The 17,378-nt window shown below is 42.6% G+C and overlaps 1 protein-coding gene across 2 annotated transcripts in view; it reads left to right on the forward strand.

The window, feature by feature from the left end:
- CABCOCO1 (ciliary associated calcium binding coiled-coil 1) overlaps positions 1-16,593 on the forward strand; it is a 129,652-nt gene extending 113,059 nt beyond the window's left edge. The window contains exons 6-8 of one of the 2 annotated variants that reach the window (XM_089780109.1): positions 6,759-6,881; positions 7,270-7,410; positions 16,478-16,593. In XM_089780109.1, the coding sequence (XP_089636235.1) occupies positions 6,759-6,881; positions 7,270-7,410; positions 16,478-16,489 (276 nt within the window). In that variant the 3' untranslated portion in view covers positions 16,490-16,593. Of the gene's footprint in view, positions 1-6,758; positions 6,882-7,269; positions 7,411-10,741; positions 11,500-16,477 lie in introns of those variants that run through there. The other variant, XM_075934880.2, reaches the window with a different exon arrangement.
- The last annotated feature ends 785 nt before the right edge of the window (positions 16,594-17,378 follow it).

Genomic DNA, 17,378 nt, shown 5'->3' on the forward strand with positions numbered 1-17,378 from the left:
TATTGTTCAGTTCCTATAGTTGAGAAACCCATTTCTAAGATGGATTAATATACATTCTCAGATAGAGAAAAGGAACAAAAAGGAGAAATGTGATTTATTGCACTTTCTTTTATGTAATTGTAGTTGACTTCATATGGTCCAAATTCTGCCCTTGAATGCTCATACACAACTTCCATGTAAGTAAAGTCTATAGATCTTATATTTAGAATGGTTGTTTGGTGGATAACATCCTTCACTCTTTGGATTGGCTTATGTCCTCAAATATGGACATCATATTACAGTGAAGTAGTATAAACAATTATTTGGGGAGACAGCAGCAGCAGCCTCTCCATAAAATTGTTGCTCTTTTGGAATTTTGTTGTTCCACTTACTGCCTATTATGCCAGCTACAGTAGGCAAATTGTATGCACATGTGCTTGAAGATGGAGCTAAACTGTTGGTTGGCTCTAGTCATCAGTTGATTCATTCCAAGTATTCTACCATATAAACCACAGGCCTTCATCCTAGGCTGTGTCCAGACTCTGGGGTTTTTTCGAAAAAAGTAGCCTTTTTTCGAAAAAAACTTCACCTGCATCTAGACTGCAGCCGCGTTCTTTCGAAATTAAATCGAAAGAATGCGGCTTTTCTTTCGACGGTGGTAAACCTAATTCCACAAGGAAGAACGCCTTCTTTCGAAAGTGCTCTTTCGAAAGAAGGCGTTCTTGACAGCAAACAGGCTTTTTAGAAAGAGAGCATCCAGACTCACTGGGTGCTTTCTTTCGAAAAAGCGGCTTGCTTTTTCGAAATTCCGCGTGCAGTCTAGACGCGCTTTTTCGAAAGAGGGTCTTTCGAAAGTATCTTTCGAAAGAGGCTTGCAGTCTAGACATAGCCCTAGTGACTGAAGCTCAAAAAATATGCAGATCTGGAGTACAGCATGTTTAGAGTAGCTAGTAAAATCCTATAGTTCCTGCATTAAGGTTTTGACTCACAAAAAATCTCCCTTAAGTAACTTTTTTCAAGAGCTAAGCCTCTGTGACTCTGTAGGTATCATATGGCCCTACGGCATACCATTTAAAAATCTGCATTCGTCTTTATACAGATGAATGAATAAGGAATAGTTTCTAATTTGGCTATTATTTATTTATATACTAGCCAATTAGCCTCTCATAAGACGGGATTTTCAGGTCTCTCCTCCACGTCAGTTTTCTCTCCTGAGCTTCCGGTCTCTCTCTCTCTCTCTCTCTCTCTCTCCTCACCCTCCTCCTCCTATTGCCTCCCCCCCCTCAGCTCTCCTCCACCTCCTGCCTATCTCTCCGTCTCTCTCTGTCTCTTCTCCTCCCCCTCCTGCCTCTCACTCGGGGGACCACGGAGCCCAAACAGTCGCTTGCGCCACTTGCTCCCATGCGGCAGCCTGGCTGAGCGGTGCAGAATTCAGCCGTGCGCCACAGCGGGAGGCGAAGGGGGGCAGTGACGTTCACGGCCGGGGGCGGGGCCTTGAGCTGCTGTCACGCTGCACGTCACCGCCCCACCCCCCTTCGCCTCCTGCCGTGGTGCTCTGCTGACTTCTGCATTGCTCAGCCGGGCCGCTGCGGGGGAGCAAGCGACCGATTGGGCTTCCCCGTGGCAGCCTGCCTGAGTGGCGCAGAAGTCAGCTGAGCGCCACAGCAGGAGGCGAAGGGGGGCAGTAGCATTCACAGCTGGGGGCGGGGCCTGGAGCCGCTGTCATGCTGCACGTCACCGCCCTACCCCCCTTTGCCTCCCGCCGTGACACTTGGCTGATTTCTGCGCCACTCAGCCGGGCTGCTGAGGGGGAGCAAGCGGCCATTTGGGCCCCGCACTCCCCATGCAGAACGAACTGCCCAGAGGGAGCAGCCAGTATTTCGAGCAACAGCACCGCTCAGAGGGAACAGCCAGCATTTCAGCGTTACGGACTCACAGACACTGGGCTACTATATATATAATGGCCAGATTCAAAACACATTGAACTAAGTGGAAAGATACCCACATATATCATTAGGTTTTAATCAGAAATTTGGAAATACTTTCCATCCTTTATAAAATATACAGTTTTCCCTTTTTGGTAACTTTTATACAAAGAAATAAAGTTTGAAGCATGAGGGGAGAGTACAGTACTGTAGATGGGGGAAATAATGGAAAGTTTCTTCAGGCTATGAAAACCTTGATTCAAATACAGCTTTGGGCCAAAGTATTACATTTTCTCATCATATATATAGTAGCCCAGTGTCTGTGAGTCTGTAACGCTGACGTACACGGCCACACACCCCGGATGTGTGCGTCAGCGCCCCGCCACCCTTCCCCTCCCTGCGCTGCTCAGCTGGTCCCCATGAATGGGGAGCACGGACCCCAAACGGCCGCTTGCCACTCGGGGCCCAGCTGAGTGGGACGCAGCACTGGTGCCGCTCATCTGGGCCCCGGCTAGGGTTGCCAGGTAGACCCCGCTAAAAAAACGGACATGCTTGTCTGGGAGGCAGACTGGCCGGGAGGGGGGCAGGGCTGGCTGGAAGGGGGGCAGGAAGCAGAACTGGCGGGGGTGGGGGGAGTGCAGCCACTGGCCACAGCCAGATTCCTTCCGGCCGTGCCCCCAGCAGGCGCTCCCTTTACTTGCCAGCAGAAGCCGGGCGGGGGCGGGGGCAGGGGCAGGGGCTGGGAGCCACTGCCCCCGCCTGGCTTCTGCTCGCAACCAGAGGCTCCCAGCTGGGAGACGGTCCACGATTGGCACTGGGAGCCTCTGGTCTCTGTAAAAGCCGGGCGAGGGGCGTAGCTGGGAGTCTCGGGCCCCCGCCCCACCCGGCTTTTGTGCACAACCACAGGGCTCCCAACGCCAGTCGCCCCCGACGGGCTTCCCTCCGGCGCCCAGCCGGAAATTCACAAAATACCAGACATTGCACATGTCCGGTATTTTCTGAATTTTTCTACCAGACAGAGGGCGCAAATACTGTCCAGTAGAAAACCAGACACCTGGAACCCTAGCCCCAACGGAAGCGCCGCTCAGCTGGGCCCCGGGCAGCAAGCAGCTATTTGGGGTCTGTGCTCCCCATGCATGTCACCGTGTACATCACCCCCTCCCCCCCTTGCGGCAGCCCAGCTGAGCAGGCAACACTCAGCCAAGCGCCATGGCAGGAGGGAAGAGGGGCGGGGAGAGACGGAGGAGAGAGAGAGGCAGGAGGAGAAGAGAAGAGAAAGGGATAGTGAGAGGCAGGAGGGGGAGAAGAGAAAGAGACGGAGAGAGAGGCAGGAGGTGGAGGAGAGCTGAGAGGGAGAGGAGAGAGAGAGAGAGACGGAGCGAGAGAGCTCAGGAGAGAAGACCTGAAAATCCTGTCTTATGACGGGCTAATTGGCTAGTTCAAGAAGAAATGAACAAGCATTAAATGTAGATTCTGATTTTCTGCAAGCATATTAGTAAATCCAAACCTTAATCTTAGCTTTTTCAGATTTTCAGACTTTGACATTTATTCTGTGAATAGATTGGTTCACTTCAGACTACATATGTAAATATGGCAGTTTTCCAATGACTTGAATTACTGCATAAGTAAATAGCTTGTTTTAATCTCCATAATATTTTTAGAGTGGACATTCTGTGCTATGACTATTAAGATATAACAGTCATAGAATGTTAAAATCTCTTTACATACACTATGAAAAGTTATTCCATGAGCCAGTGCTTGTTTTATGCAACAGAATCTTAAATAATATAATATAGTGAGCATAAAAAGTATTATAATGGTAATGTAAGCAACATTAATTTAAGTAACAGATGACATCTGGGGGAGAGGTAATTCTATATTCATAACTTATGCAAAATTAATTTTATAGCAGCCACCACATCTGTAGAACTCATTTATTAGATCTTCTTACCAATCCTGCTGTTCTATTTAGAAATATTTCTTTATGCTATGTTATTGTCTGTGCTATACCTACATTTTTAAAAAGGCAGTCTGGTAGTTCTCAACAAAAAATAAAAATGGTATACACATTGAGCAGTGTGGCTCCTTTCTATGACTTATCAATTTTTATGCACACCTCCACTAAAAAAGAATTAAATGAAAGGTAACTGTATACATCTATAGATTTAGAATAACCCTACCAAAGCTGACTCTAAACCAGCTTCACTTGTTCAAGTTAGAGCAGCCAATGGTCAGCTATAAATTTTCAGGGTTAGCGTGGTCCCCCAGAAAGTACTGCACAGCCTAGAGACCAGTAAAAATATACTGTAATTTAGTTCCACTTCCTCTGTCTCTGTCACATATCCTCTTGCCCCCCACTAACCATGACAAACCCTCTGCACTACTGGGCCAGCCCAAGAATCCTAATAAGGAGGAATCCTTATCAGCCACTTCAAAGGTGGTGTAAGGTTTATCAGGCAGCGTAAGTGATTTGTCTTAAATCTAGTCACAGGCTGCAGAAAGTTAGAACTTTCTTTTAGGGACATTGTAACTGTTTATAAACAGTAGCATAATACTGACTTGTATTTCCTTCTGTGTTTTAAAAGAGATTTTACTACAGAGCCACTGCTGGTGTTAAACATGAGGCTTTGTTCTAAGTACAGAGTCTTAATTGCAGTTTTTAAAGGAAAGTGCTGCCTTAAAAGGATTCATTTAAGTGCAGTTGTTGACTCTGAGCTTTCACCACTATTCATTCATTCTAATTTTCCCCTGGACTTACAAAGAAAGCACCCTATAGGAAGGGACCTTAACGACCCTTTTACTGCTCATTACCTCTTATTACTAAACAAAATACTTCATAGTTCACTGTGCAATGTCATGTGCTTTAAAAAATCTTTTGGTTTAATTTTGTGACTGTTTTGGTTTATGGAAGAAACTAGTTCTGTGGTAACTTAGTTATAATCTGACAATTTAAGGGTGGTTATAAGTCTCCTAACAGAAAAGGAAGGAAGAATCTGTGGGGTCAGGAAGAAATTTTCCCCCAGATCAGATTGGCAGTGGCCTTCAGGAGTTTTCACCTTTCTCCACAATGTGTGGGTGAGGGGTCATTTGCCAGGCTTTGCTAGAATCTTGCTTTATCATTTCACTGCTAATGCTGGGGTCGCAAGCACTGGTACACTTCGGTCTTTCCTCTTCTCTGCCTATACCACACAATAATATAGTCTCCATTGGGTCTCCATCAGGCCCGCTAACCAAGAGGAGAAGGGGGGAGAAAGTGAGGCAGTTGGCCTGAGACCAGAAGTTTCAAAGGGGTCTGGAGCTTCTAGATGCTGCCTCTGCTACAGCCGCTGCCGTGTGGGCTGGAGCGCCAGTCCCCTTTGAATTGCCTCTGGAGCGCCATTCCATGTGGCTCTGAGAGCTGGGGGGATGTGCCGTCATCTGGGTGGTGCTAAAGGCTGACTGCCCTCAGCCCTACCTCTTCTACCTGAGGCATCCCCCCTTCCAAAGTCATGGAGCCACCCTCCGCCCTCCCCCCCACCAATCTTGCCTTAGGGCCCACCATGACTATCAGCCCCGCTGGTCTCATTTGCTTAGATTTCATTTTGGGTGTTGGGTTTAAACAAGCATATACTGGATGGTGTTGGTGGCCTGTGATATATAATATGATATGATCTTGTGGTGTCTCCTTGCCTTTATATGACTCTATTTAAAGGGAAACAGTAAGTTAAAAAGATTATCTTTAAAAACAACCAAATGAGCACCAAGAAAAGCTGAAAACCTCATTTATCCTTTAAAAAATTCATTTGATTAAATCTGAATTTATTTTAAAAAGCTAATTTAGTTGTTATTGTTTATATTGGTTTCTCTTATTCTTTGATTTAGGAGGTATAGTTAGATGACTACTTACGGACAGCATTAAATCATAGTAAAATGCTTGAATAGAATTACATCATATACTATTGGGGCCTGATTTGGCACTCTGTAACCCCAGTTTTACTCCAGTATAAGTCCTTTGGAATTAATAAAATAATGCAGTGATGAACTAGGACTTTTGACTCTAAGGGTAAGTCTACACATCATCACTTTTGACTCTAAGGGTTTGTCTACACATCATCACTTTTGACTCTAAGGGTATGTCTACCTCTGGTATCCTGAAATAGCTACTCCACGTCTTTACAAGCTACCCGTTATTTCAAAATATTTTTGAAATAACGGGCGTGCTGTTTTGGCATCCTGGTAACCCTCATTCCATGAGGGTTAAGGGATGTCTCAAAATAGCACTTTATTTAAAAATGTGGTGCTGCGTAGCACAAATTGTGTATCTTATTTTGAGTTTAGAGTGGATAGCCTAAGATATAGGCATGGCCATTTTTATTTCATAATAACCAGAACTCGCCAAGCCATAGCAAGCCCCGCTCGCCAGCTGCACAATTCAGCACGCTGCGCATGCACAGATCGCGCTGTGGCACCATGATGGGCTATAATCTACCCGCCCGTGGCCCGTGGCGAGTAGATTACCTAAATTGTCGAGCCCTGATAATAACCATTAATGTACACCCAACACTTCATTTCCAAACTTCATTATCCATGTAAGCATGGAAATGTACTGCTACGAACCTAAGGAAATAATCAGCTCCTCCCAGGTAAATTGTTCAGTTTTAAAGAGGGCCTCCCTACAAGTACATGTCAGAAATTAATAAATGGTGATTTGTAATAGCTGTTACTTGGCTTTCCAATTTCAAGCTCTTGGATGGTAACAAAAAGGTGCTATGAGTTTTGTCAGCCAAGCACTTTGTTTCCTTTCGGTGTTCGTAAAGTTGTGAGCTAGAATTAATCCTATATTATAAAGAGGGTTGTTGTTTTTAATCCAACTAGAATGTGATTGAACTTGTCAAACCAATGGACACCCTTTTCCCTGCTCCACTGGAAGAAGCTATATCTTATGATATTTATTCATCGTTTATTGCAGTACCTCCAGAATCAGAGGTAGAAATTGAGGTAAGGATTTCTCATCTGTTCTAGTTTGAGTGCGCACACACACACGCACACACACACTTTCCCATAAGATCACAGTGAAAGTAATCAGTTTGAGTTCTCTGTTCATCTTATTCTACTAGAGTATAATGTGCGTTCAGTTTTAAGACTGAATGAAGTTGTTGCATTAATTTGTCAGCAAGGGAGCTTGTATGCAGTTAATTCAATTGGCCTCTCCCACAGTACCTCTGCAATGGCCAATATAAAAATCTCAGATCTCTCCCAAATTAGAGCATTTCCTATGCCAGCATACCACATTGCTCTTGTGTCTTTGGGCTGGTAATACTTTGATGTTGATAGTGGAATACTCCAACTAGACCGTTTCTTATGGCATTTATTTTTCATTTATTAGGAAATTGAGCAAGAGTGTCATCCAGAAGGGCTCCAACCAGAAACAGAATCTTTGGATGTAGATCCTATGGCTGGGTTCACCATTGCAGATGTTAAGTCAGTATTGGGTCAAATCACTAATGAAATTATTGGCAGCCTTCAGGTACTATTTTAGAAATATTTTCACTAATTCTAACTGTAGTTAATAAGTTAATTACTATAAACTGGAAAAAATATATTCATCTGCTGTAGGAATGTGGTTTCACAGGTATACATAAATTGCAGATTAGACATTTCACATGTCAAAAGAGCCAAAAATAGTAACATAATGCATCTTTACAATTGCTGTGTTATTTAGAAAGCCTGGGCTAAATCCTGCTGTCTTGGATATCAGTGGGAAAATTCCTTTCCCGTGTTGTAGAATCTGATGATGTGAGACACCGCATGCCATACTGAATATGCTCAAAATGAATTTTCAGAAACATACATCATTTGAAACTTACACACACACACACACACCCACACACACACACACACACACAATCTCTCAATTATTATGCATCACAAACATATCCATTAAAAACATATGTAAGCCTATTCTATCGTTTAGTTACTATATATGTAGTAATTACATTTATAGAAGAGTTGGACTATAGAGCATTGGACCATCTCATTTGACAGCCTGCTCCATCAAATAACTAAACATGCTGAAGAGAAACAGTTAACACTTCGTTCAATATCCATTATTGTCTTTATTGCAACTATCACTTTATATTAGCTGTTGAAGACTGAATTTGCCATTAAAATCTTATATGGTGCACATTTGCTCACAGTGATATACGTGCTTGTATGAGAAACAGTTCATTACTAATATCTGCAAATGGTTTGATATTGAGAAATTGTAGTTTTATGGATTATGCATGAATGGGAGATATCAGCTGGAAAATTTACACCTAGAATAGTGCCTGCAGGTTTGACTCTGTATTCTCATTCAGCTTGTTTAGAAATAGGGAGAAAACTTTGGGCCTGAACTGTGGCTTTCTTATGTATTTCTTTTAAGAACTTAAATATACATTTTTCTCTTGAACTCACAGATCCTAACCTTGGCAAAACTCCCAGTGAAGTCATTGAGAGTTTTGTATGAAAAAAAGATTGCAAAATCAAGTGAAAAATGCATTTTTACATCTACATTAATAAAAAAAAAAGCTAACAGAATTTGATTCTAAAATTGTGGTCATTTTGTGCAGATGCAGTAAAGTATATTTTGCCCTCTTCAAACTCTCACAGAAAACTTAAAACAGTTGGAAGGACCATATCTTATTTTCTTTCCATTTCTGGTCTATTTTTGTTATGACACACCATATGTTTCCATGGACATACATAGCTAAGCATACTGAAAAGGTTATATGCATTCTAAGGCCAATAATATTCATGGAATTTGATCCAATGTGCCCAGATTTCTACAGGAAACAGCACTGCAGACTGCTACATGTTATTGCTGCCAAAGACTTTGCTAAAATATGTCATATCCCATGTACCTTCATTGCAAATACAGGCAGTCCCCAAGTTACGCGGATCCGACTTATGTCGGATCCGCAGTTACGAACGGGGCTTTTCTTGCCCCGGAGGACGGGAGCGGCGGGACACCCAGATGAGCCGCGGTACCGCCGCCCGCGTTCTCCGGGGCGAGAAAAGCTGTTCCCTGTCTCCTTGGTTTGCTGGAAAGACCAGGGAGACGTGGAGCAAAGCCGTGGAGGACGCCCGCAGCGGGACAGCCGTGGCGTGCCTGGGCTGTCCCGCTGCGGGCGTCCTCCAAGGCTTTGCTCCCCGTCTACCTGGTCTGCTGGTCAGACCAGGGAGACGGAGAGCAAAGCCTCGGAGGCCGCCCGCAGGGGGACAGCCGCGGCGCGCCTGGGCTGTCCCGCTGTGGGCATCCTCCGCGGCTTTGCGCCTCATCTCCCTGGTCTGCTGGGGGGGGGCATAGCTAGTGCCCCCTCGCCCCCAGCAGACCAGGCTTTTCTGCCCACGACGCCTGGGGTAGAGCAGCTGGGGCGCTGCTGGGTTGGTCCCGCAGCGCCGCTCCTTGGCGCTACTGGAGCAACCCGGCAGCACCCCAGCTGCTTTGCCCCAGGCGTCCTGATTCAGCCGCTGCTGGTCAGTTTCAGCAGCGGCTGAATCAGGACGCCTGGGGCAGAGCAGCTGGGGTGCTGCTGGGTTGCTCCAGTAGCGCCAAGGAGCGGCGCTACTGGACCAATCCAGCAGCACCCCAGCTGCTCTGCCCCAGGCGTCCCCAAGTCAGCCGCTGCTGAAACTGACCAGCGGCTGACTACAGTAAGCCCGAGGCAGAGTTGCTCTGCCCCCGGCTTCCTGGAATCAGCCGCTGATCAGTTTCAGCAGCAGCTGACTTGGGGTCGCCTGGGGTTCTTAAGTTGAATCTGTATGTAAGTCAAAACTGGCATCCAGATTCAGCCGCTGTTGAAACTGATCAATTTCAGCAGCGGCTGAATCTGGATGCCAGTTCCGACTTACATACAGATTCAACTTAAGAACAAACCTACAGTCCCTATCTTGTACGTAACCCAGGGACTGCCTGTATTACATTGGAAATGTAAGCACTGAAATGCTTCAGAATTCTGGAGTGTCTGTGTATAATAATGAATATATATTATGTATGTAAGTCAGATGAGAAACATTTCATAAACCTTGTTTTTTATTATTTATTTCCAATATGCTTTCTAAGTTCCAGTAGTGGATCAGAAAAATGTATTACAGAAGAGACCTAATATCTGTAGTAAAAGAAAATACAGGCAGTCCCCAGGTTACATGGATCCGACTTACATCGGATCCCTACTTACAAACGGGGTGAGGCAACCCTGCACTAGCTGCTTCCTCCCAGCAGACCAGGAAGACACGAAGCTAGCGCCCCCCCAGCAGACCAGGGAGACGCGGAGCGGCTTTTCTCAGCAGACGCCTCAGCTTGAGAATAAAGGACTGAGGGAAGTGAGGTGTGGGAAAATAAAACTGAGCTCTGGAGAAATGTTTGGCTAGAGTTTCCCCTACAATATGTACCAGTTCTGACTTACATACAAATTCAACTTAAGAACAAACCTACAGTCCCTATCTTGTACATAACCCGGGGACTGCTTGTACTACATTAACCAAATCCTAGACCAATTTTTCTGAATTGGTATTCAGTGGAGAAATCTGAGAATAGAAACAAATTAGCATATTTCCCAATTTAAGATTACATGAAAAATGGCTGGCCCAATATAACTTCCCAGTCATGCAGACATATAACATTGGGATTGTACCTAGTAATATGGTAAAGTGTTATCACATAAGTACAGACTAGAACACCATAATATCTGCAAAACAGGAAGGCATGTTCAGGATAATGTCTGTTTTAAGGCACATAATATGTCAAACCCATAAGGAAAATGTGCATCACAAAATAGCTCCATCATAACCACTTTTTTTTCTGATTGTCTTCACAGACTGAGATAAACGAAAAACTGGAAATGCAAGAAGAGGCTTATACCATGAGAATAGAAAAATTAAAAAAAAGACTTGAGTAGCTAGACGAGAAGGATGGTGCTGGGCTTTAAAGAAATCTATGAAAACAAAAGAAGACAGTTATTATTAAATTTTTTTACAAAGGAAACTGTTGAGCTAAATATTCAGCCAAATTTCACAACTTTTCTGTCCCCTAATAGCACTTATATTTACTCTGTACTTAGAAAGATAAAAGAATTAGAATGATATATAATTCAAAAATATAAAAGTAAAGTCCACTTCTAAATAGAAATTTCTGATATAAATGTTTAAAATGTTAAAATTCTCAATAATTCCACTGCTTTGTTTCTCCTTTTGTAAAGAACTATGAAATATGGTTCTGGAATTTCACCCATCCACCCCAAATCTACAATGTATTTAATACCATTTAACATTTTTATGTACACCATTTTTAAATTACACAAATATAGGACTGGATCCTACATTTCTTTTTCAGACATAGCTTCTTCTGACTTCAGTAGGAGTTTTTTCTGAAAATTGTAACATTTTAATTCTGACTGCATTTGTTACTTGAATATACATTAGCATTGTTCATATTTTGTCGCATATAGTATAAATGTTGGGTAGCCCAAAATGAAACTTAACAAATAAAAGATAGGAGGCAAACTAACTGTGCAATATATTCAAGAATTGTAAAACCCATTCATTTTTACATTAAAGTTCTGACCCTTTGAAAGCACTTGGTTAAATATGAATCATGCTTCTAAGTTTACACTAAATATTAAATGGAATATTTGAAAACAGAACATTTTTAAGCAGTAAATGTACATGTTTGGTTAGCATAACATGTTTAAGAAATGATTTCCATTCCATATACGTTTTTGCTAGTGGAACATAAACATTAATGTCTCAACCTAATTGGGAAAGAGAATGAGTTATTTAAAGGGTCGTCTTTGTCACTCTTCCACTTGCAGGGGAAATATCACCTGGTGTGTATGGAACTGGGAATACAACCAGAAGGGGGCAGTGGCTGCTTATTATTCATGAAAAGTATTTTTAAAAATAAATCACATCCAATAGCACCATCAGATTGGGAACGGGCTGTGAATGTATTCTTGAGAACATATTTCAAATGTGGACACCATGAACTTGTAAAGTAACCTTAGAATTTTACATGGACAGAATATTTTTGATGAAGAAAAGGTTAGCTTCCTAAAGCACATTCTGGTTGGTTTATGCTTTTGATTTTGTCACTATTGGTCTCTGTTCATATAGCATTGGTCAACAAACTCATGAGGCTCCATGTCCAGCTATAAAGGCCAACAGTTCCTAGTCTGTGCACACAAATAGCTCATAAGGAATAGTGTATGAAAGTCAACCCAAAATTACTCCCTAAAATATCTTCCGCTGGCCCAGATTAGCTGACTTGGGTTCACAGGGCTCTAAAATGATGTTGTAGACATTCAGGCTCAAGCTGAAGCCTGACCTCTGGAACCTAGTGAGGAGGGAGTGTCCTTGAGATCAGGCATTAGTCCATAACCCTGTGCGCTCATGTCAGCTGACACAGCCACAAGTGGTTACATGTTGGGTAGACATACTCTGGGAGATGTATACAGCACTTTGCACTCATATAGTTTTCTTCATCTGCAAAGTATTGTTATGCTGCTTTGACAGGAAGACTTAGTATACATGTAGAACTGCTGAGGAGTCTACTAAAATTCCTACACAAGATTCAGATCCCACAGGCCAAACTTGTACAAACAGTTCAATTGAAGTAAATTAACATGGTCAGTGGCAAAATTCCCACTGAATTAAGTGAGGGCCAGGTTTTCACTCAGAGGTTCTATAAGGAGACACCATGATGAGAGATCTAGCCATATGATTCTCAAAACGTAAGCCCTGATTTTTAAAATGGAACTTCATTTTTTGTTTTAAAATGCTAATGTGAAATGCAACAGGTCATGCTCTCTGTGTAGTGGTACTAAAATAATATATAGCTACAATATATTGAATTAAGGATTCCTGACTTTTCTCAGTTAAAAATCAGACTTACTATTTTTGAGAGCCCTTGCAATCCTATATTGATATTCCTTGAAGAGTAGCTTATCTTGTCATTCCTTGTTCAAACAAGTGAGACTATTTCCAACTTACAGTATACTTAGCAAAAAGTAATACACACTAAAGATTAATACTATTACCCAGCACTTTCCAATGGACATAATTTAACCCGTTTAACCAGGTCCTTACTCTGAAGAATAGTAGAGAGGTAGCTGTGTTAGTCTGATCTTGCTAAAACAAAAGGAAAAACTATGTAGCACTTTAAAGACTAACAAGATGGCTTAATAGGTGATGAGCTTTCATGGGCCAGACCCACTTCCTTAGATCATATTCTGAAAGAGAAATGGCATGACCATATATACCAAAGGAATACAAAAAAAAAGTGAACACATTATTAAACTGACAAATCGGATTTAGAACAGAAGGTGGGGTGAGGGAGAGGGAATAGCTAATCAGGAGTGATAAGTCAATGAATGGCTAGTCAGAGGTGATAAGTGGGGAAGCTGTCTTTAAAATGTGTAAGGTAATTAGCATCTTTGTTAAGGCCCATTGGTAAAGTATCAAATTTAAGCATGAATGAAAGTTCTGAAGTTTCTCTCTGTAATCTGGTGTTAAAGTCTCTTTGAAGTAAGATTCATGTAGTAAGGTCGTTAAGACTATGTCCAGGTAGGTTGAAATGTAAACTGACAGGTTTTTCCTTATGAAGATGTCTAATGTCTGATTTGTAGGCATTAATTCTTTGGCGAAGTATCTGAGAAGTCTGTCCAATATACATAACAGAAGAACACTGTTGGCACATGATGGCATAAATTATATTTCTGGATGAACAGGAATATGTGTCCTTGATCGTATAATTGACATGGTTAGGTCCAGCGATGGTGTCACCAGAGTAAATATGTGGACAAAGTTGGCAACGGGGTTTTGATAGCAGTTGAGCAGACTCAATATAAAGGAAAAGGTGGTTGACTTGTCCTCACTGCCAAAAAAGGGTGTATTTTTACTGCAGGATAACTAATGTGCCTTAGCTACACTGCTGTAAATCCTAGTGGCAAAAAGAAGGCACCTGGACTTTTACCCCAAGTTAACTAGGTGATGTCAACCACAGGCAGAGGTTTAAAATAAAATCTGTTTTGCTGTGATGACATCACCTTAGTGTGAGAACCTGCAGAGGGTTCGGCATGGAAGGCTAAGCAAGGAGCAATCTGAAGGAGAAGGAGATTGAATTTAGAAATGGTAGAGTGGAAGAAGAGACCAATGGTTTCTTTGATATATTAATATCTTGGGTGACATCTAGACTACGAGCCTCTTTCGAAAGAGGGTTTTTCGAAAGAATTTTTCAGAAAAGCCTCTTTTGAAAGTCTAGACTGCAACCACTTCTTTTGAAAAAGCAAGCCACTTTTTCGAAAGAGAACACCCAGGCAGGTGTTCCTCCTTGTAAAATGAGGTTTATCGTGGTCAAAAAACCATCGTGTTCTTTCAATTTAATTTCGAAAGAACTCGGTGACAGTCTAGATGCAGGTGAAGTTTTTTTGAAAAAAGGCCATTTTTTCAGGGAAAAAATTCCCTGTAGTCTAGACACACCCTTAATGAGATTCTCTCATTGACTCATACTATCCCACTGCACTTGAATTTGAAGCTCTTTTCCTTTTTAAAATTGTTGGCTACATCTTCAATGGCTTGTTTATTAGCCATTTTTCACTAATGCGAAATTCAGATTTTTCCAAATGGATGTAAGCGTACCTGCAAAAAATCCATACATCTTTTATGTCCACAGAATCAGCATGTACAGGTACTGTGCTGTGCAGTTGGCTGCTGCCACTAGGGGATGCTAGATCTGGTAAAGCCCAGCTTGCCTGTAGAAGGCACGGCTGGTAGGGAGAGGGAGGGAGTTAAGAAGGCTCCTGTCACTTGCTGTTTCCAGCATGTCCTGAGGGAAGGAGAGAGTGGTGTGCAAGAAACTCAATACAAGCCTGGGTCTGAAGATTGATCTGTTGCTCCATCTGGATCTCTGGGGGGGCATGGATTGGCTGTACGAGAGAAGGGGGCAGGTGTCTGGGCTCTGGGGGGAAGGTACGATTATCTGGGCAAAAGGGCTTTGGGAGCAAGGTGGTGCAGTTATCTAGGCTGGGGGGTGCAGGTATCTGGCTCAGGAGGAACCGTATGGCTGGGTTCGACGGGGAAGCTATTTGGGCATATTGGCTCAGGGGTCATGACTGGGTTCTGGGGAGGGAGGAGTTGTGGCTATTTGGCCTCCCAGGTGAGCTCTGGTGGGGTAAGAGAGCAGAGAAACAGGAACTGAGTTGTCATAGGAGTTTCTTTACTCCTGGGGAGGGGATATATCTGTACTCTTACAGGCATACTTGCTGACGGCAATTTTGAAATAAATTATTTAAATTGTGTAGTGTTATTTTGAAAAAATCTGCAGAATTTGCACAAATTTTAAATTTTGGTGTATAATTTTAATGGTTTGGCTTCGCCCCCAGGAGTAACAGTTGAACCCCAAGTTGTGTGCTATGGCAGGTTTGTCAAAATGCACCCACACTGCCCGCTTTTACCCTAAATATAATGTGGTTTTTTTTCATTGCAAAGGTATTTTTGGTCACAGGCAATACTAATGGTGTAATGGGATTGCCTACAAACACTCCTACGTAAATTAGACATTTGTGCTGCGGTTTTCAAAAATTATTTATGTTTATTTAACTGTCAAGTCACACATTCTCCATCTGGAATCAGTAGGGTACAGAAAACTGAGTCTCTATTTCTGCCCATTTATCAGCGTTACTTGGAATTATACCCAAGAATATCCTGTGTAATCCCTCCCTTCCATTCCTGTGAGATGTGCATCAACCATTACTTCTGAACTCCAGGTCTCCTGATGCCCCTATGGCTGTTATACTCATTGGTCCTTAGCTGTAGCTCCAAAACACAGAGCCCCTCTCAGGGGCAAGGTGCAAAGATGAGTCTGACTCACTTTTGCACTACTTTTGTTCTGCCCTGTCTAGTGGCATAAATTAGAGCTACTATAATGTTCTCATGTCAGTTAAGTGATCAACAACATCAGAAGGTGTCCACAATTAAACCAGAAAGGACAGTGTGAGCTGCACAGTGCATGGGGCAGCTCAGGGAGAAAATATTCTCTTTGAGGTAAAATCCCTGTCGGAAACATCCCTTGGGGCAGGGCAGCTCTGCCCTATTCCTAGCTTTGGCTAAATGCCACATTTACCCAGTTTTTAAGGAACGAGAGGAGTATGAAATAATACTCGTAAATGAGCAAAGTCAAAGTTACTTAGCTTCTGGTTACTTGGTGGTGTCTCTTCGGGCATTCATAGTATATATGGTAAAGCTTCAGAATATAGCAACAGGGTAACCGGGCAAACTATATTCACATTTAATTCTCCCAATAAATGAATATCATCCCATTCAGGTGCAGAACATTAAACAAAATATTGAATTTATAATATTCACAATATGAACAGAATGTGAAATATTTCCAGCAGACAAACAACTCTAAGGGCAGTTTGCGCTTCACACTCTAGAGCAGTGGCCTATTGTTTGAAAGTTTGCACAATGATTCTATTAAGAATATTTTTGTATTGATGTGAAGCTTTACACCAGCAGTGTTGGCTTTCTCAGCTGATAATGGTATTTATCTTACATAGGTGCACAGCTGATATGAAAAAAAGTCAGTTGTAACAAACATCCTTTCAAGGAGGGGTAAATGGAGTGCTGAATAGTAAACTCCTTGTTGGCGACTGCAAGGTACAGTCTTTCCTTCCTGAAAGTTATTTGTATAAAATTTTGTGCATGTAATACTGGCATGAGTTTGGCAATGTCTTGTTTATTGTGGAATTTAATGTAATCAGGAACAAATCTAATACTCATGCTTACGTGGTTTCCGTGCAAGAGTTATAAACATTTTCTTTTGAGACAGTTCTTGTGTAATGTACAGTCTGGGAAGACTTAAAAACACATTAAGGGGAAAATCCTCAACACAGGTAGCAAAGCAGATTGGAGGAACAGGGGTTGAAAGGAGAACTCCCAGAGCAATTAGAGTTTCTCCATAAAAGGGCATGTCTACAATAGGAAAATATTTTGAAATTAATAACTCCTGAAATAACTATTTTGAAATAGCATGCCTGCACTATAGGGAAGCCTTGAAATTAGTCCGAGGCAGGCTCCCTTAATGTGGACCCGTTACCTCGACTTACAGCCCCAGGAAGCACCGGGGAGTAATTACTCTGAATGACTCTGGGAAGGAGATATTTTAAAATAACAGCAGTGGAGCATCCATACTACCAAAATAACCACTGTGAAATAAGCATTATTCCTTGTGGAAAGCAGGATTTATTATTTCGAAATAAACGGACTTGGTAGTGTGGACGCTCTGCTTGCTATTTCAAAATAACTCCCTAGTGTAGACCAGGACAAAGTTACTAGCTGGCTTACCCAGTATTGCCTGGGTCCTTCATGGCAGGAAGCTGATGGTGTGAGGGTACAGGAGTCAGGGCAGGGCCTTGGGGATGTGGAGGCAGGAGTACAGGAGGTTGGAGATGGAGGAGG

Source organism: Pelodiscus sinensis, chromosome 8 (assembly GCF_052426305.1).
Source record: "Pelodiscus sinensis isolate ZL-2025 chromosome 8, ASM5242630v1, whole genome shotgun sequence".
In the NCBI taxonomy this organism is placed as follows: domain Eukaryota; kingdom Metazoa; phylum Chordata; order Testudines; family Trionychidae; genus Pelodiscus; species Pelodiscus sinensis.